Consider the following 20801-nt stretch of genomic DNA (forward strand, 5'->3'; position numbering starts at 1 on the left):
CTTGTGCACTTTATCATTTCAATTAAGTGAACAATAACACGGATGACTCAAAACATTAACACATTAATAAAACATTAGAGATGGGACTTTAATGTCCCCCAGAAATTATGAAATATCATCTAATCAGTTACAATTACCATATGTTTGCAAACATCACTGTTGATGCATGAATATATTATGTATACATATAATTTAATAGTACAAATGAGAATCATAACATTCCTGCCATAACAAACTAAATGCTGAAATTATTTTGCTAGAAAAAGTTCAACAAATAACTTACTGAATCAATAATGAATCTACACATATTAGTCCGGGGACATGTGGCATCTGCCCAATCTGCCCTGTGGGTATTGCAGGCGTAGCACAAACACTTTTCACATCTGACACTAAGTAAGTAGTTTGTTTGTCTTCTTCCCTGGCTTTTTTGTTTTGCATGTTCTCCCTGCTAATCCATTTAATATCTGTTGATGCACTGTAATGGATTGCAGCGGTGACAGACGTCAGGCGGAGAGACTGCAGCTTCATCTTGTTGACAAACAACAGTATGGCAAATCCAGTGTGTGATGATTCTGCCAAGATGACCTCTCCCCATTAAAAAGTGTCACATGAGATCAAGGTAGCCAAGAAAACACATAAACCTAAAAATCCATGCCCATTTTGGCCCATGGGCCTCTGTTTCTATGTAATTTGTGCCTCAGCAGAGTTCGCGGAATCGTCACCTCGAGGTTCAGAGAGGTGACAGATATTGATCTGCCGTCCTAGCAGCTGCAGCAGCAAGTCTCATCTTCCCTGTTTGGTGCAGTCAAGCATCAAAAAACCAAACATGACTGATAGACAACCATCATTTCAGACAGTCTCTGTCTGCTATTGGATATTGATCCGACCATTTTCCCGTTTTCTCCACCTGTTTCACCTTTGGTTATTTTCTCCCAGTAAATACAAACAAAGGATTTTTGTATTGAATATAAAGCTCCACACACTTTGAATTGATGCATCTAAGGGTCGGGTTATGCTAGAAAACAAGTACTTCATACGATGTGTTGTCCGACCTCACTGGAAATCAAAAGTGTTTATACCTGATCTGAACAGCCACAGTTGAAGTGGGTGTGAATGTCAATTTGTCGATTTAGAAAAAGTGACAGAAACTGTTGGACACAGTCCCCCCTGATCCTACGTCAGAAAGGTGTGGGGGGAGGAAGTGGACCTGGTGCTGCATCTAAAATGTGCTCTCTGAAAGTTGAGTGTACAGATTTACTATGTATTTGACCTCAGTCCAGCAGGATTTATACTTGTGCTTGTTGAACAAGCAAGTAAGTGGACCTTGAGATGAGCTGTTTCAAAAATGAAGCTCATCTTTTAAGCCGGCGTGTGCTCAGAATAATGGAAAGTTTGAACATCTACAGTTCCATCTGCTGATGAAGGCTGTGTGATAAGGGCAAAAGCTCCAGAACAAATGGACATTGAGTTGTGGTCAAGAACGAACTGTAACGACTTAGCTATTTGGATGTGATGTGTGGTGCCCACAGAATCGTTTTCACACAGAACTCACTTCCTACACTGCAGTAAGTTCACAAGCACCGCAGAAACAAGTTTACTTTGAGAAATCAGGTCATGCAAACCTGCGTACACATGCACCCACTCAGTAATCAGATTTCTCTCCAACCTCAACCTTATTTTGGAGGCATTACTTAGTTTTCTTTTACGTGTTGGAGAGGACAGACTCTGTAGTGAGATCACACAGTTTTTACTCACAACAAGAATGTGGCTGACTTTAACAAATAGTCAAATGTTCAGCAGTGGAAATTCACTTATTTAGATTTCTACTTTGATAAAGCTGGGGCAATCAAGTTTCTCCAGGTTTCCAGGTTTCTTGTTTATATGATGTTTTTCAAAAAGTCTGATTTCTGGAGTAGCTGACTGTAACCCGGTTACTTAGGTGCATGTAAACCCACTGCTGGTTTTTGGTTGACACATTTAAACATCTCGACCTGGATGAGGTAACCAATTTACTCTTTCATACTAAACTGGTTACTGTGGCACAGGAAGATCTTTCATTTAGTTTTTTTATTATCTGCCTCATTTATAGAATATTTGTGTCAAAACAAAGGCAGTAATATCATCACTACTGGACCAAAACTGGTTTCCCCTCTATCGCTGTTTCTCTTGCTGATCTGATATTTCCCCTTGACACTTTGCAGGTATGACATTTTCACCTGACAACAGTCAACTGACAACTTCATTTACAGCAGCACCTTACTGGTTTGCTTCAACATGTTGGGTTTTTTTCTTTCTTTTTTTTAGCTGAATGACACATTTTCCTCCAGCCAATCAGCAGCAGAGAGGAAGCAGCTGGTTGTGTTATCACCTGCCTGATCTCCTACCATGCAACACACAGGGAGTGAGAATGAGATGGAGGCAGTACGGCTGGTGTGCGATCAGATGGGACGGCGGGTGCTCTGCCTCTAAGAACCAATGAGCTGACGGGACCCGTCCTCACCTCGCTTCTCCATTAATCAAGAGTACAGCGCTGTGTCAATGCTTAGGACTCACACTCTCTCTCCAAAGTGGTTGTCATATTTTCAGCACAGTGTGGCAGGACACAGTGGGAATCAAACCCAAAATCTCAGCTGTCCTCAGATTTTTAGATTTTCTAGATTTTCTGCTATCAAACTCAAAACAAATCTGTATGCAGCTAGATGTTCATTCATCTTCCAGGATGATGAGCTGCACAAGGTGACAATATGACTCTATGGAAGCCAATGTCGATCTGCCGGCCGTTCAACCCACCACTTTGGTCCAGAGTGAAATATCTACTATATAACTATTGGATATATGGACAGCCATATCATTTTGTGCAGACATTCATGGTGCAGAGAGGATGAAGCCCTCAGATTTTGGTGACCCCCTGACTTTTACTTTGGCACCATCATCAGGTCATTTGTCCATTATTTTGGTTTATGACTAGATGCCTGCAAAACTCATGACAATCTCATTGACTTCAGCTGTACTTTGTGTTTAATGTTAATTATGAAACATTAGCATGCTAACAATTTAAACTGACTGTTAATTTCTTTACTCAACATACTACATATATATTCTACTCATTTATTGCAGTTTATGCAGTTAGCAGATCTGTTTCAAATAGTTAGGGAGGAATTTTAAATTGCAAGGAAAGAATCCAGCAAACTGGTAACACAAAGAGTTGCAGTTCTTATTGCAGTCTGGACAAACCTCCTGATGGGACCCACACGATGCTGGGTGTGGTCAGAAGTGTGCCTTTATTGCACCTGTAACCACACGCGACAGTGATGTCACGGTGTACTGACAACTTAAACTGCTGGAGGTCAGCAAAGACAAGACTTTCAGGGGGCATTAAGTTAAACTTTAAGGTATAAAGAAACATGATGATCAAGATGATCACCTCTGCACTGTTGTATCATCGTATGGAAACACACTGCTGCCATTACATCATTACAGGTCCTGCACTCTACTACACACATATCCCGACGGATTGTACATTTGACACTAGAATACCAAGGCAAATTTTCTGTCTGAGCTGGGCCAGTTAGGTTTTTCTTTATAGTGTATTATTAGTACAATATTAGTATGATGGGGTTGGCAAAAAGTGGAACAATCCAACAGAATGTCTTCAAAATGTGGCTGCCAATACAGTTTCAGTTCAGCTGTAACTTCTCTCGCAGGTCTCCTTCTGAATTGTATTTCCATTACGACAGTTTGTTGTATTTTTCATTTTGGATTCTGATAAATCTTTTTCTCTGCTGATACTGTCTCTCGGCCACTCTCGCTCTCTTCCTCTCATTTTTGCAAAATCAGTTGATTATCCTGTTGATTAATGTGATTTCCCTCAACTGCAGTTAATCAAAGCTCTTCTGTCACGAAACAGATCCTTGACACCTTCCACCAGTCCTCATCATTTTCTTACAGATAAACACAGAAAATGGCTTTTCATTATTCAGCCTTTTGTGCTCAGAATAAACAACCTGATGGGTGTCAGAGCGTGTTTCACCTCATCAGGGGAGCGGAGTGCTTAATATACAGGATCTGTATGTTGTCTGTTACCAACAGGGCTAAGAGCTGAAGCCTGCCTGCTCCCCATTTGGGTATTTTTTCCCTCTAGAATCAGACGTCATGGTCAAAATAACAAAGGAACCTAATATCGACTAATATCCCTGTGGAGCATTCATGCCATCCGAGGGTCCAACATGCATCCAAAGTTTAACGCCACAGGTATCCCACAATCCACTGGGCTCCCATCTGCCCCGCATAGCATTCACACGCTCATCTATACACTCTATTCCACAGAGCACAGGTGTACAAATGCATACACATAAAGACATTGCACACATACAGTACAGTATTGCTCCACTACACACACATAAACCCTTCACACACACACACACACACACACACACACACACACACACACACACACACACACACACACACACACACACACACACACACACACACACACACACAAGCTCCGACAGCGTGGTGATATAATCAGAGATGATAAGAGCATTTCATTAGGACACGATGATCCGTCATGAACTCATGAGAGCAATCAAAGCCGCTGCAGTTTTCCTAATTGGGGAAATGAATATTAATTCATCAAAACGGTGAGAGGAGCAGAGCTGTGCCACTGATGTGTAATCTGTGTGAGTGTTTCACAGCAGACAGCCAGAAGAAGCCTGTTGCCTTCTGATGCAGAGCTGAAAACATTCACCTGTATATATAATGACACCCGGGGGTGCAAAGAGTATGATTAGCATTGCTCCATAAATAGAGCCAGTCTCCAATCAACCCTCTGCTTCTCAACCCCCCTCTACCTCTCTCTGTAGGTGTGTGTGCGCCATGATTAACTCTGCAGGCAGACAGAAACAGACTGCTTTCAGTACACAAAAAAAGTTAACTTATAGAGGGGTAAAGCTGTGGGGGGTTATGGTTACATTTGTCAGCTGTGTTTCCCAAACTTGTCTGTGTTAATATAATACATATAAATATAAGGCTGAGACAGTAACACTGAGGCACTATTCATCAGTCAGAAATCAAGAGTAAAGCACCACTTGTCAGACTTAGTCAGAAGCATTTTATTTATAATCATTCCAACATTTATTGTACAATTTTATAATTGTTATTTTGATAAAGTATGGATGAAGTGGGATTTAGAAGGATGTTGTGCAGTAGTTCTCTAATGAAGGAACATGAGTTAAAGGACCAGTGTGCAGGATTTAGTGGCATCTAGTGGTGAGGTTGCAGGTTGACAACCATTCTGCTCAACCTCCCCTTCCAGGCATATAGGAGAACCTACGGAGACCGTGAAACTCGCAAAAGGCCCTCTCTAGAGCCAGTGTTTGGTTGTCCGTTCTGGGCTACTGTAGCAACATGACGGGTGTTGTGGAAGAGGACTCGCTCCCTCTGTAGATATAAAGGGCTCATTCTAAGGTAACGAAAACACAACGATTCTTTTTTTCCCCCAGGTGATTATGCAGTAATGAAAACATACTTACTGCATACTATATTATATTCCTGTTCTGCCAATAGATACCCCTAAATCCTACACACTGGTCCTTTGTTGCCCTGTTGATTTTGCTCTGCAGCTCAGAAACAACAAGACACTAACGCTGAGGCCATTTAAAAAAAAAACCAACCCTCCAGGAGCGTATTTTTTTATTTATTGGGACTGTGAAAATGTAACTTTTTCAAAACACTGACTTCATTTAACAGACTTTGCATTTAATGCATATATTAACTTTTTGGAAGCACTTCTGTGTGGAGTTTTAAATATATAAAAAACATCCATAGGCTTAATCTTATTTCAGTAACAGCTCAACTCATTTTCTCCTTAGTTACTATTAGAGCGACCTAAAATAAATGTCACTTTTGTTAAGTCAACTTTCATTTTGTAAAGTTGTGAATTTTGCGCGTGAAGGAAGTTGTACACACCACTGTAACTTTTGGACCTTCTGTTATTTAAGATAAAGATTAAATTCAGAATCACCAATATGCCCTTGATACATAAGTAAATCCATTCATGTCTTAGTTACCACATCTATCTGGCATTTTCATCAAAACAGTCTTTGAAGCAAGATCACCCTTCTGTTTGGGTGAATAATAAAAAGCCATTTTACAACAACTGATGTGACTATGACTATTTCATGATCAGTTACTCATTGTGTATGCGTATGTGTGTGTGTCCTGTGTCTTTATTAATTGCGAACAAAGCCCTGAAGTGAAGATAAAACTTTTATGGATGTGAGGTGATCCAAGTTCAAACCCAATCATGATCAGACAGAAAGACACAATGTGACGCACAGCTGCAGAGTCTCACTGAGGTTTGGATCTTATGGAGGTCTTATCATTAAAGTAAATTACGGACTTGATAAGGCGGGTAGGAGGGATGTGTGTGTGTGTGTGTGTGTGTGTGTGTGTAAGAAGGGATACCATGAATCTTATTTACCTCACGCCAAGACATTGATGCTGGTTTGTTGTTGCAGCAGTGAGACAGCAGCTGAAAGAAAAAACAAAGAGAGGTGGTTTTAAAATGCCATCACTCTTAGTAATCCAGTTTGGTCAAAACTACAAGTCACTCATTATACATACTATTAGAATATGTTCCGCTTTAAGGAGAAGTAAGAGACACTGGTACTGTCTCATATGACAGGATGAACAGAAACTTTGTCTTATTGTTCTCTAGCAAATGAATCATCCATCACTTCACTATCTGCAGAGATTTCTGGCATTCAAAAAACATTTTTCCTGAAAACCAGAATCACTTCAACTTTTGCACTCGTAAATTAAACATAAAAAAATACAAAACAAGTAGAATAGGAAGTGAGAATGTAAAGAAGAAAAATGTGGCCTATAAAAACTAAACATTGATGAAGACGTATTCATATGACTCATCAACACCACCTGGCATTACCATGTGCTCAGTGATGACGGGTGGATCTATGAGCGTGCCAGAGGCATCACAAAGGCTAAAAAGCCTTTCTATTCAGCCAGAAAAGTACACGATGAAGCGTTTTTTATTCAACTGACAGTGCTCAACCAACACTGGCTCAGAGGATGCAGCGGTAAAACAAAATTTAATACAATAAACCGAAATTATTAAACAAACTCAACAGCAGGGACAAAATGTGTTGTCTCGTCTTTAAGTCAAATTAGAAGACATGGACATTCTTAAGTGCTTCATATGAGGAACAATAAATCACACAATGATAAATGGACTGCTTTCAACCTGACATCAGTACAAAGTGGTTCACAACACCTTATATTCAGGCCCGTAGGCACCATTAATAATAATAACAATATATAGCATCTTTCAAGTTACAAAGTGCTTTATAATAAAAACAAAACATCAAAAATGAATAAAATCCAAGATATAAATCAAGATAAAGGACACTGACAAACCTGGCGAGAGTTTACATTTTTAGGTTGATTTCAATCATTTTTAGACTCGATATTAAATTTTGATTAATTTTAGGCCAATAAATAAATAAGAAAATCCTTATGCCCCCACCAGGATTTTATTCCTGGTATTCAGGAGTCAGGTAGGAGGGGGAGTTGATGTTTTAATTCGATGTCCAGTTAAAACTATGTATGTCCAAAGTGGTCAATCTGTGAATTTTTGTCCCTTCACAAGGTAAGTTAATTCTACTTCTTAGGCTAAATAAGGCAGAGATCAATATATCCGCACTTTTAGTCCCTATTGTAGTCTGAGTCAAGCTCCAAAAACACTGAATTGCTACCATCTTTCATTAGACGCCACCTGCCAACAAAATGCCAACTTCTCTAAAACTCCACACCTCCAGTTTGTAACGCAGGCTTTCTGTTAAAATAAAGTCATTTTCTCAGACTTGACAAATCTCCTCCTGAGTCACCGAAGACATCATACAACTTTTCACAGGAGTCTTGATGAGTAAACAAAACTTCATGTGTAAAACTGGTGGATTGCTCCTTTGATGTCCCACCAGAGTTACTGCTTACAAACCAATCATCTCCTCCTCCAGTATTCACTGTGTTGATATATTAACACTGCTGGATATTTCTGTTTACAGCTCTAATATGATTATTCCACTCTGCTGTCAAAATGTAACTTTATTTGTCAATTACAAGCTCCAGTAGCTCAAGGGGACATAAAAACAGGAGCTGAACCAGAGCTTTGTGTACAAGGAGTCAGTTCTATCAGTCATATTTCCTGATGTTAGTCAATAGTCAATGAAGGTCATGGATTATTGAACTTCCCTTTAGGCCATAATAGTCCGTTCAATCTACCATTCAGTTTTATTTTGTACAAACATAATACAACACAAGAATATGGAAACCTTCACAATAAAATGTTTTATTCATATATCCCAAACTGTCAAGTATATCAAGTTGTCAGACGTTCATTGCAAAACAAACACATCTTCATGTTTCTATTAAGGGTTATGATTTTAATCATGTATGACGCTCAAACTAGAAAATGTTTGGCATTTTTGCTTTAAAAACAAAACCCAATTATCTGATTATCAAAATAGTTTCCCGTTAATTTTCTGACAATCGACAAAATCTGTCTAACCTCATCTGATATCTTCAAATGAGCTGTTTCTGTAAATCTCTTGCCATTTTCTAGCCCCTGCCAACCTTTAAGTTGCCAGTATGTTTCATCAGAACTGCTTATCAGATGGTCGAGTAGCTTCGAAAACTGGCTGGCTTTTCACCCACTTTCCAAGTGTGGCCGTTTGGAACACCTATAAACATTTGTCATTCATGACGTGGTCGGACAGCACGTCGTACAAACTTGTTCTTTTCTAGCATCACCCAGCCCTAAGATGCCCTCATCTCGAATATGCTTGATGCCTTCATCCTCGCAAACAAAATGAATATCATGTTGTATATATTCGCAGGCTTTTCGTTCTTATTAAAGACAGTGTGACATTTCCGTTGTTCCCTGACAACACGACCAGTCCTGTCACGTGCTGCTCATCACTTTCCTACTGCTGCTTTAACCAAACATGCACGTCTCCATGGAAAAGCAGCCTGTGCTGCTCACCAAATCCAACAGTAAACAGGACCTGCTGTTCACATGCTGGAAGCAGATCCCAGCCTGCACATTCATTCTTTTCATATTTGAAATGTGGAATTACCCATGAAATATAAAAAGGATGCAGTGTTTACGTGCTCTAACGTATAAATGAAAGTAACAGGAGAGTAAAAACAAGCTGCCGATCAATCATAACTGTCAACAGGAAACTCTTTTGTGACTATCTACAACAGAATCACAGTTTTGTGTTTGCACAAATGAGAGCATGATAATTGATTGAAGTTATATCCAAGATTTGATGTATATTTAACAAGCGGAAACACACGATCTGCCTCTGGGCTTTATTGGCTATACCAGCATGTTTCTACCTCCGCCAAGGAATTTATGTGTTCACTCACGTTAGCTTTTCTGTTTGCTAGTTAGCACAATAGCTCAGGTTCTTGCTTTCAGAACAGGTTTCAATGAAACGTAGCGGAAATTCAGGCCATGGCTAAAAAAACAAGGAACAAAAGGACAAAGGAACAGGATCCAGGTGCAGATCCCAGTATTTCTTAACATTACCACAATGGGCATTTTAGAAATTATTTCAGATTTTCTCTTTTGAGCTACTGCACATGTATCTCCTTATTGTCTATCCCAACCTGTATTGTATTTTAATACACAATAAAACATTTTCTACAAACCCTTTTTAAGCTCTGTGATTGAACGTTTCTTGCCAAAATGCACCTTGGGAGTCATAGTTATATTCTCCCAACTTTTTATCAAAGAACCAGATATTTTCTAACGTAGCTGTTCATTTTTTGGACTGATGATTTAACTGGAGAGAGTTTCATGCTGACAGAGGCCATAGAAATGCTGCAACTGTGAGTCACGTAACATTGTCTATGGGAAAAATGAATGGGACTTTTACTTCAGAACCAGAGGCTCCTACTTCGCAACTATGTGACAAGTTAGAATATCTGCCGTGAAAAAGGCCTATTGAAATATCAGATTTAGAGGAATGTGCAGCCTTGACAGAAGTATGCACTGAGAGCTTTCTAGTTACAACTATAGTGTATGAATCCTTCCATATGCTGTATTCTTTAGATCTTTTACCTCTAAGAAAAAGAAGGCTCAGCTTTCAGGCTTTCCAGAGGCCCTGGAAACCCTCTGCCCCCTGATATTGACGCACCACTACGTTCTTTGATCACATCTCTTCTCAGTTTCACGATGCCTTTTGACAGTGTCAGCCACAGTGCAGCAACAGTACTTTGAAATTTTGGTCAGTTTCTTTTCTAAGGCAATTTTTCACTTCTCAGAACAATGACAGGCTGCCTTTTCTCCGTCGTGAGCTGACATTTGGTTCCAAGGATGAAGGGTTTCTTGTTCAACCACAGAGTCATCATTAATGTTATTAGTTAGATGTGTACTTTTTTCTGCAATGCCAATTTATAACATCTGCTGTGAGAAAGGTCTATTTGAGGGCCTAATTTGCAACCTCTCAGACACTAATGAGTCTCCTAATTAGTGACTCATTAAAGGCAGGTGCATTAGGAAGGTCAACCACTTGAGTCTGTATAATAAAACATGCAAACAGTGCTCACAGCATGTTGTCTGCTATAGCTGTTTACAGTGGCAAATATTTCACATTTTTAGAGCAGTGGCCGTGAAAATTTAACCATTTTCAAAACACTGCGTTTCGTAATGAAGCTCTTGAATGTTGCACACGCGCTTATCAGCTTGAATTTTAACAAACCTGTCTGCCGTGCGTCATTACCACAACGGCATCATAAGACGCCTTGGGTGTTCACTTTATGATGGCTGATTGTAGAATTTAAGACAAGGACGGCGCTGCTGAGATAGTTAATCATTACTGTGCCAGTGCAGGAGGGGTTCAACTCACACTACACACACTGTGAACTTCTGAATAAACTGCAGAGCACGAGATGTCAATGCCTTTGGGGTTTGAGGGACAAGAGCAAGTCATAGTCATAATCAATCTACTTACAGGTGTGTTTCCACTCTACTTCTATCTTTTCTATTCTGTTTAGCTCTCTGCTGCAGACTAATTTCTAATTTCTAGTTGAGTTTCATCTCTCCTGCCCAGTCTTCTTCTTTTTATGATTATGATTAAATTTTTTTCTGCTTCTTCTTCTCACCAGTGATTTCTGAGGAAGTGACAAGACAAATGCCACGTTTCTATCAAATTACCAGTGAGTCACGCAGACAGACAAAAGCAGATTTAGGTATTGGCTCTGCAAATGTTTGCAGATCAAACAGCTTCAAATGGTGATGGATGATAAGAGCAGGAGGCGGCAGCTCAGTGCTGGAGCAGCACGCCATCTAAAGGACACAGAGAGGACTGTCATGCCTGGTTTTCTCTGTGTTTTCTCTTGTTGAATTGATGACGCTGAAGGATTCCCAAAGTTTCCCATGTCAGAGAAACAGCTCTGACAGAACGACTTAAACCCTGAGGAGCCTGCTAGAGGTTCTGTGCGGGGTCATGTAACTGCACTGTAAGTGTGAAGGAAAGCACAGCAGGTACAGTGAAAAGTCAGTCTTATAATTTATCTCACTGCATAACTTAAACTTAAAGGATCACATTTTGAGCCAGGCACCAAACAAGAGCGACAGACGCCACCAGTCCGTCACAGCAGCAGCAGCAGCACAGGAAAACCAACTATGTGCAATGTTTAGATTAAAATATATAAACTTAAAGAAGGCTAAAACTGATGAAATATATAATCATGAATATTTTCCAGAAAAAATAGAGATAAAATAAATGATGATTAAATGAGATAAGTTTTAGCTAAAGCTTCCGTCTCTTCCACTGAATAAGTCAACTGAAGAAGGAGAGATATAATGAAAGACAGAAAAGGATTCAACAATGTCAAACAGTGAAGAGACTCACTGTGTGTGTGTGTGTGTGTGTGTGTGTGTGTGTGTGTGTGTGTGTGTGTGTGTGTGCGCGCGTGGGGGGTTTATATAGAGACAGAATGAAGGAAGCAGATATGGAGGAAGGAAGGAGATAAAGACAGGAGGAGGGAACGCGTAAATATTTTGGGGAAATACATTCCATGTTGGTTTGCTCATGAAACTGAATTATTCCAACAGCTCAACAGACACAGTGCTGCTTACATTACAATACAATACACCACAACTGTGACTGGAAACTACTGAAACTATTGAACATGTGCTGCACTGATCTTACAATAAAAAAGAGGATATCATACAAATATCACAGCAAAGCAAGTCCAGGTGGGAGTATTACAATGATACATGCATACTATGACAAACTTCCATAGAAATATTTCATGTTTTTACAGGCACATCGTGGGAATATTAAAGAAAACATACTGTAATGTAACACAAACACACTATTAAATCCAATGAGTGTATTATAGGGATGAGATATTACAATAATCAATCAGATCGCTGTTGAGTATCACAAACAAGCGCTATATCCCTATGTGTATTCTACAAGGATAGTACAAGACTCCCACAGAGAATTTTCTTTTTCCAGGAGCAAACTGTCAGCCCCTCAGTTTTCTAACTTACTTTTTTTTTTTATGAGAAACATGTACATATCAAATAGATCAGCTGTCTATCTGAGCTCACCAGCCATCATCACAGGGGTAAACTTTAAAGACTCATTTTCACTCACCTCAGCGACCGGGCCGTCCTCTCTCGTGGCGTGTTTTTTTTCTTGCAGGCAAATGCCGCTGGCCCTGTTCAAAGTGTCAGTCAGGTAATGCTGCTACAGTTATGGCTGATTTCCATTTTTATTGCAGCGGGTTAGTTAGATAGTTAGTTAGACTTCAAACTCTGCAACATGCAGCGCTGCGTGCCCGGCCGTCACCGTGACGTCGACGACCGGGTCACATGACAGGAAATGTAGCTCTGAGACGTAAACAATTTCACTACACTAACCACGAGTTCTGCTGAAGCGGCTTTCTGCCTACTTTTACTGCTCAACATTGGCCTGGCTGTTACAGGCGTAAAATGACACTCTGCCCAGTGGCTCCCTTTAATATCTGTCTATCTAGCTATGTCGTTTGTTGGCTTCTCATTCTCAATTTATTCATAATATAAGGAATTCATATTGTTATTATTTTCTACTTCACACTGCTCCTGCCAGGAACTTTGATTTTCATTTAATTTCCAAAAGGTTACAAAACAGTAAAACCACTTTTTCATTCAGCACAAACAGGCCAAGTGATTTTATGAACATTACAATTGAAAGTGGGTCTAAAAAAAAAAGGGTTAGAAAGAGTAGGAAAAAGAGGAAACGATATTAAAAAAAGACGTATCAACCAAAGTCAGCCATCGGGTCTTATGTGAATACATTCTTTGCAACTATCCAGGATGCCGACACCAAATCTCTGCTTATGTGTCTCACTTGAACAGATGGATTTGATTCTGAAGAAAAGGTTCCCTCACACTCACAGATGTTATTCTGTTAATTGGATTTACAGATATTAAGCAAACAGGTTGGGTCAGTACGTCAGACTTCTGCGTATGTTTCCACCGGCAAAGTGTCTCAGTACACTCACAGACGCAAGGACAGCAAGGCCACACCTTTTAGCCAGAAACGCATTCATTCTGACCTTTTTGGGTAATCCTCACTCATCAAACCCTGCACACAATACTCTTTATCTCTGGAGGCTGAGTCATCTCTCTGGGGAAACTTGACATGTTTAAGTGTGGGTGAGAAGACAACAGACAGCAGGTTTTGGGGGAAGGGTGCTAGGCGGTTGTTCTGAGCATAACATCAGTCTGAGTCAGGGATCACAAAAATCAGTGACATGGAAAGGCAAAATAACAAATTTAAGAACAATGTGTTATGGGAATATCCGTTTTATTTCAGAGAAGACATCACCATATTGCACTTTACATCTGCCTGACAATAAGCGTATAATGCACACAAACGACACTGAGTTATATGATAATCACACAGATTTTTATGGATTTACTGCGATCCCTGAGCATAAACATGTCGCACTACATCAAAATTACTTTTGTCGAAATAGTATGAAAGCAGTCTGAAAATGTAATTCTTGACTGGAAGAAGGCTTTGTGCCTCAGTCATCACCAGAGAGAGCTGTAAGGTTGAGGTTAAGATCATTAATAAGATCATTAAAATTAATGAACGAGAGCAGCTTTGCCACACAGATGAAATTCGGAGGATTATGTGTCAACTTTGTATGTAAAGAGACATCCAGAGTGAAAACTGTTTTGTCTTTGAGCTGCATTTGTTGGCATTATTTCAAGGTACAACGAAGTCTTCATATGTTACCTTCCAATTTTTTGGTTTTGATCTCTTTCCTTGGTTAGATGGCTCTTAATGTTTCTATCAAATTGTGTTTTTTCACTGTTCCTGCTGAAATTTAACTCAACCAAAGTTTATTTCTGCATCTGAAAACTGGACTACAATCTGCACTTGAGGCCAGGGAAGAGATTATTTATACATCATATATGGCAATAAATAACATTATACAAATTATATTTCACATACATACTTACACAAGTGCCACATACATTCCAACTGGCCAAAAAGGCATTTGCACATGCAGATAATACTTTCAACACTGGAAATACATCTTTCTGTGCACTGCTGATGACACAAATCCCCAAATCATCATGGAAACTTCAAATGCACTGTAATCTTGTTACATGTAAGAGTGCAATTATGCATTGTAAGAGCTTATGAGGATATACATCACCAATTTGGGAAACATTGCATTTACATTTGTACCTTTTAGGCTTATTCTCTTTTCAAAAGAAACTATGGAGAAAGAGTTAATGCAACAGTTGATGAAGCTTCAGAGTGTAAATCAGCAGAATTAAAAGCAGCCAAATAAGTAGGTCAATGGTCAAAGCTGAGGCACAAATACTCCACTGTCATTGACAAAAGTGCTTCGTAAAGAAGTTAGGGCCTGAGAGAAAAACACAAAACTTGTCTTTTTCTTTACTCGTGTGTGTTTTTCTGTCCAGAAACATCAGAGTTGTACAGCAGATCGAACTCCTCCTGGACTTCAGTGTCCGATGAAGTCTCCTCTGTCATTTTGAGTACTGCGCGAACGGAGACTCCTCGTTCACTTTGCCCTGGAGAGATGAAAGGAAACAGCAAAGGGGTTAAAAGGAACAAAACATATGCATAATAATCTGCAACCAGTTAAAATTCAAAAGTGATTCAGCAATAAGGCATTTTTATTTATATATCCCATCATGCACTGGACTAACAAATTCTGGTTTATGATTGGACAGAACCAAGGTCAATAAGAGTTCTTAGAAAATCAAGGTTTGGTCAGCAATATGGCACTGACTGGGCCGGTCTTTTACCCCTTTGTCTTGACCGTCTTTACCAACGGTCAATATCATTTCCTGTTTCCTGATTTATTTTCTGCTTTCTTACTTCTCTACAGTGTTTTATTTTAACTAAGTAACTAACTATGCTCATGACGAGAAAGAAACAAGAAGGAGCTAGTTAAATATATAAATATAAAAATACTTAATACTAACTCTGACCAAACTTTGATTTTCCAAGAGCTCTGAATTGACTTGGGTTCTGTCCAATCCCAAAAACAAATTGTTGCCCCTACCTTTTCCCTTTTGTTAAAGGTTGTGTTTTCAGTTTTGTTAATATGTTTCATGAAATGTTGTGTTTTGCACCATAGAGCCTCTTTAGTTTGACAACCAACTGACTTAAAATCAAGTGTCTGTGCCCATGCAAATGTTAATTTGGTGAATGTTTAAAACAGAGATGTGTTTGATTCTGTCTGGAAGCTCCACAAGCAAGAAAAATAAAGATTTTAACTAAATAACACTTATATACAGTTGTTATATAATAACATTACTAATTATAATAATTACTAATTAATAACAGTTGCCTTTTAAAATACAGATAATACTGTCACTTATTAAACCTGCAAGTTCAGTGCTCAGTTTGCGAAATCAGCTGTTTTTGTGTTGGGACCCATATGTTGTTGGCCACGTATTATACATGCTGCTGAGTATGTTCATATGCAGTACACGCTGTCCTAACGCAACACAACGTCCTGGAAGCTTTTTACAGAGGCCACAGTCCTGTTGCAAAAAAGATTTATAGCTGGTGACAGTAGCTATATTGTACAGAGTATTTCGCTTTCGTCTCTGGAGAGAAATCTCCCTGTTTTTCACACGGTTGAGACCTGACCAGCTTGGCTGCATTTTCTCGTAAAATGACACCTGGATGACTCCAGGATGCTGAGAGTGTCTGAATACTTGCTGACACACTGATGGAAAGCTAATGATAAGCTTTCACTTCTGAAGAAAGGGCTTATTCATCACATGCTCACCACACACTGTTTTTGAGACTTTTTCACACACTGACATCCAGTCAGGCTTCCTGTTTGCACAAAAGAGAGAGCAGCTAACCACTGTGCTCACTACTGAGGTGAAGAGGGAGAAAATGACACATAGTAGTTGTGAATGTTTTACATGCTAGCCCTTAAACACTGCCATGGTTGACAGTTCAATTCCCTGTGGAACAGGACGGTGTACCGCTGCCACACACACCTTGTTTGAATCATATTATACATAATTGTCAGCAAGTGTTGCCCCCTGCTGGTGGCACACACCAGCCAGAACCTCACTATATTCTTGTCATATCAACAGTGTTTACTGTGTATTCTTCTTGGCTGTTATTCTCATTCAACCTATGTGTTAGCTTCCATCTTTGCTTGGAGAGTGCCAGCATGTGCATGTGCATACCTCATGTAAATGAGGTTACAATGGCTCAAAATGTCCAAGAGTTTATAGAACCTTGTGTCACGTCAGAATGTCATGTGTACAAGAATTTCACTTTGAATATAAAACAATACTCTACAGCCTCGTTAGGCGCTCTGTGAGGTTGTACTTCAGCACAGTGGTACGTTGACCTACATGCAAACGTCAGAATGCTAACATGCTCACAACGGCAATGCTAAAGTGCTGATATTTAGCAGTTGATACACTGCTAAAATTGCTAAAAACAAATGAATAACCTTTTTCAGTCTCATCCAAATGTGTTATTTACCCAATTTGGTAAAGACTAGATTTACCAGTTTAAAAGTGGAATAGAAAAAAATCAGTTTAAAAATGTAAAAATCTGTTTAAAATCAGTTTAAACTTCAGGTTCTTCTTTTCTAACTGACCATCGGCACATCTTCAAGCCTCTCAAAGTTGGACCTCGGTGATCGGATACATTTCACGGTGGCAACCACCAGCACGAGGACGAGGACGATACAGAAGATGCAAAGGATGGCCACCAGGCCGGGATTTGCTGCAAAGTCACCTTTTCCCCAGTTGTGTGAAAGACCTGAGGGTGAAACAAACAAAAGAGTTACCTTCAAAACTACTCTACAAACTGCTACTGTAAAAAAGGGTGTTGAAAAGGAAAGAATTACAACTTCAAACACACCAGTAGAGGGCACTCAAAGGGCAAAATGTGATCAATACAGTACGTGCTATCCTGCCACCAGCAGTGTTCGATTGAACATTCGGTTGCTATGGTAACCACTACTGACAGTGTTCCATAGCAACTGACATTGTTACATCCACCATTTTGTCGGATCTGAGACTACTGACAAGCATCTTTTATATTCTCCCCAATACCCTTGTTGTGGGTTTATTACAGCTGTTTAGTGAATCATTTAGTAGGATTTAGTTCCCTGCAATCAGTTTACTGCTAACCAGACTAGCCACTCTACTAGCTGTCTGAGGCTAATGTGTTGCTAATACAACATAAATGTTCATTTAAAGCCGGGCTGACTTCTGTGTATTTGACTCTTTTTACTTGTATTGTTTAGGACTTAATGTTGATCTTTACAAGTAATTTTTTTTGTTTCTTCCTTGCATGAGTGACAATGTAACTAATTTGACAGTCTATACATTGAATCCAGTTTCCTTGTTAGAGTACTAACTTTCTTTTTTTCCTTTTTTCTTTTTTTTTTACATCACCTTGGCACCTTGTTTGTGGTATCTCATCATCTCAAGTTTGTTATCTCGTTGCATAGCTGAGTTTTTAATTTTGTCCTGTTCTTAGAGGTGTAGACTCTTTAGGTCTAGACTGTCCTCTGATTCAGAATACAGAATAAACCCTCCAACCCTCAGCTCTGACAGTAATCTGACCTAGGCCGGTTGTGTTTACAGTGGTGGTTGCAGTGACATTTGGTGATTCTGATGCTGGTGGGAGTGTCGTTCCTTGGGAAACCGTCTCATTGGACATCTGGTTGGTTGTAGCAGTCTGAGGAGGAGGGCTGGGATGTGTTTCTCCTGTCCCGTTTGTGTGTGGTGTTTGTGGGGAAGTCGAGGGCGAAGGTAACGATGACACTTTTTCTGAAGTGACTGCTGTTGTACTCTGCTGTGTGTTGCTGGTGGTTTTCACCATGGATACAGTGACATTTATCTCAGCCAAAGTGGTGTGGTTTGTAACACTTGGGTTCATCTCTGATGTCTGTTTAGCTGGAGACGAAGTTGTAGCGTCTGCAAAGGAACAAACTGCATGAAAAACGGATGATGCACTGCATTGACTCCTGATCAAGATAAGGATAGTGGAGAGTGTTGACAACAAAGCAGATATTTTAAACTAACAGCAGAGGCAAAGCTGGGAATTATGTGTCCTATGCACAGAAGGTGACTATGGGCCCACTTCCACTTTAGATTAGCTTCATTTGATGCTACAGCATGCACATACACAGTACTGCACTTGGACACTCCCCAGTTTTTCCCTCTCATGTATCACATTTGAGTCACAAAGCTAAGCATCCTATTTTCCTACATATATATACTGGGCTCAGGCAATCTGCACCACGCCCCACCGGCCACAAATAAATTATAATCAAATATTTCAAATGATCTTTTTAAGCATTTTAATATGACTTCAAATGAAGATATGCGGTATGAAATTAACAGCAAAAATGTGTCTACTTTGTATTGTCTTTTCTAAAGGGTGCCGTCGCAGCCATGCAATACACACTAATTGAACACACCCTCCCCCTGCTCCCGTCTCCATCTAATACAGTAAACGAGAGCAAAAAGGAAGCCTTTAAATCCACAATTAAATTTGAGCTTTATCTTGTTGGTCTTGTTGATACGGTTTTGTCGAAATTTTATCCAAAGCATGTTGTAAAAGCAGAGCAGTATGGAATCAAAGCATAAACTAAAAGGTACTTGTAGTCTAGATAACTCAAGGGCCCTCCTTCAGGTTGGGGCCCTGTTTAACACAGCAGCCAGTTGCTACTTGCAGTAGTGTTAATGTTTAAAGTTCACTCTTGACCTTGGAAACAGCATTTGACACCTCAAGTCCATTTAGTAGCGACTGTAGGGCTTTAAATCATATCATTAATATTGAATATACATATACTGTTATGCTGTGATATGATCAAAGCTCCAGCACAGCTCCTGTACTAAATGGACCTTGAGGTGAGACTGCTGCTGTTTCAGGGACAGGAATTAACTTTGAATCTCAGACTTTTAAGTGCTTAAATGTCCCCAGGAAAAAACCAAATGTGACTATCTACATTTCCACGACAACTGAACAAACTCCATCTGCTGATGAAGACTGTGTGATGTGATCAAAAGCTCCATAACAGTTGCTTAATGGACCTTGAGGTGAGATTGTTTGGTCGACTAATGAATCTCTTTTTCGTGTCATTAAGGCAGCGCTCAGTTTGAGGTTCAGGTGAGGCTGCACCGTGTTTAATAAGCAGACTTAAAAGTCTGTCAGGTAATGATTTGTGTTTACTGGTGATGCAGACGAACAGATGGCATTGTGTACGTGTGCATAGAAGTGTTTGCAGAAGTAGCAGACACCACAGTAGGTTTAACTCAGGATCACCTTCGCTGATTAAATATTTGCTTCAGTTTCCACCCAAACGTGACCTTTCCATTTACTTTAACTTCCTTTTATGACTCACTAATGGCAGTCCATGCTTCACTTTAATCATCTGTATCATACAAAATGCAAAAATACAAACTATGACTTGTATTTTACAGCAACACACATGAATATATTGCTTGTTTCTGTGTTGCTACAGGGCTGCACGTAGCCTAACATTTAATGCAATCCTGGCCTCAGATATTGCTGCTGTAGGCTCAAAGATTGTAGTAAATACAATGATTTGCTGCATATTGACAAAAAACCTGCACAAAACTACCTCAGACAAACCTGCTGAGCCTCCCTCTCACTGCAGCAAGTTTCCTGTTTGCATAACTTTGCATCTTTATAAGACTTGTAAGGCAAATTCTCAAACAAATGAAACACATCAGTGTAACAGGTAAAAATGTGAAATGGTGACTTACCTGCACAAACCGTCACTGCAAACAGAGACAGAAATACGGTGAGCTGCATCGCTGCAGGCATGTTGCGAGAGGAAAAGGCTCGCGGTCATATCGACAACATTCAAACACCCACACACACACACACACACAGACTACATCCTTGACAGCAGGATGTGTTGAATGCCTGAGGAGGAGTGCTCTAAATGCTATCAAATCATACTGGTTAGTCAATGTTTGAACACGGCCCTGTGTTTGCTGTTATTAAGCAGACAGCTGCAACTTACAGGTTTATTTCTAAACTGACTTCAATGAATTAAAGTGACATTTATGTCTGTTTCCTTGCTTTCTGCTGCTGAGTGCTCCAACCTATAATAATCCAAGTAATCCCAGCTCATGGAAACTTTTACTTTAGCAGTTCTAGATACTCACTAACGAGTACTGAAGCTCTTTCCTGCTGCACACTTCCCTG

General features: G+C 39.7%; 2 protein-coding genes across 2 annotated transcripts in view; both read right to left on the reverse strand.

The window, feature by feature from the left end:
* The window catches only part of pde4cb (phosphodiesterase 4C, cAMP-specific b), an 84361-nt gene extending 71578 nt beyond the window's left edge, over nt 1–12783 (reverse strand). Inside the window, exons 1-2 of the mRNA XM_070909471.1 lie at nt 12696–12783; nt 6485–6535 (exon numbers count right to left, since the gene is read on the reverse strand). Coding sequence (XP_070765572.1) covers nt 6485–6499 — 15 coding nt within the window. The 5' untranslated portion in view covers nt 6500–6535; nt 12696–12783. The remainder of the gene's footprint in view (nt 1–6484; nt 6536–12695) is intronic.
* A 2171-nt stretch (nt 12784–14954) lies between these two features.
* Nucleotides 14955–20432, reverse strand: cist1 (colon, intestine and stomach enriched 1). The gene is made up of 4 exons (XM_070909637.1): nt 20354–20432; nt 18182–18535; nt 17206–17369; nt 14955–15136 (listed from the first exon to the last, which is right to left on the reverse strand). Exons 1-4 carry the CDS (start codon nt 20412–20414, stop codon nt 15092–15094), a joined length of 624 nt encoding a protein of 207 aa, XP_070765738.1. The 5' UTR covers nt 20415–20432; the 3' UTR covers nt 14955–15091.
* Between the last annotated feature and the right edge of the window lie 369 nt (nt 20433–20801).

The sequence above is a fragment of the Enoplosus armatus genome, chromosome 7 (assembly GCF_043641665.1).
Source record: "Enoplosus armatus isolate fEnoArm2 chromosome 7, fEnoArm2.hap1, whole genome shotgun sequence".
Classification (NCBI taxonomy): Eukaryota; Metazoa; Chordata; class Actinopteri; order Centrarchiformes; family Enoplosidae; genus Enoplosus; species Enoplosus armatus.

Coding starts and splice junctions, on each gene's coding strand:
- cist1 (XM_070909637.1), bottom strand. CDS start 20,414: ATGCCTGCAGCGATGCAGCTCACCGTATTTCTGTCTCTGTTTGCAGTG. Junction 18,536..20,353: donor TGCAGTGACGGTTTGTGCAG/GTAAGTCACCAT, acceptor GTTCCTTTGCAG/ACGCTACAACTTCGTCTCCA. Junction 17,370..18,181: donor TGTAAACACAACCGGCCTAG/GTCAGATTACTG, acceptor TTTCACCCTCAG/GTCTTTCACACAACTGGGGA.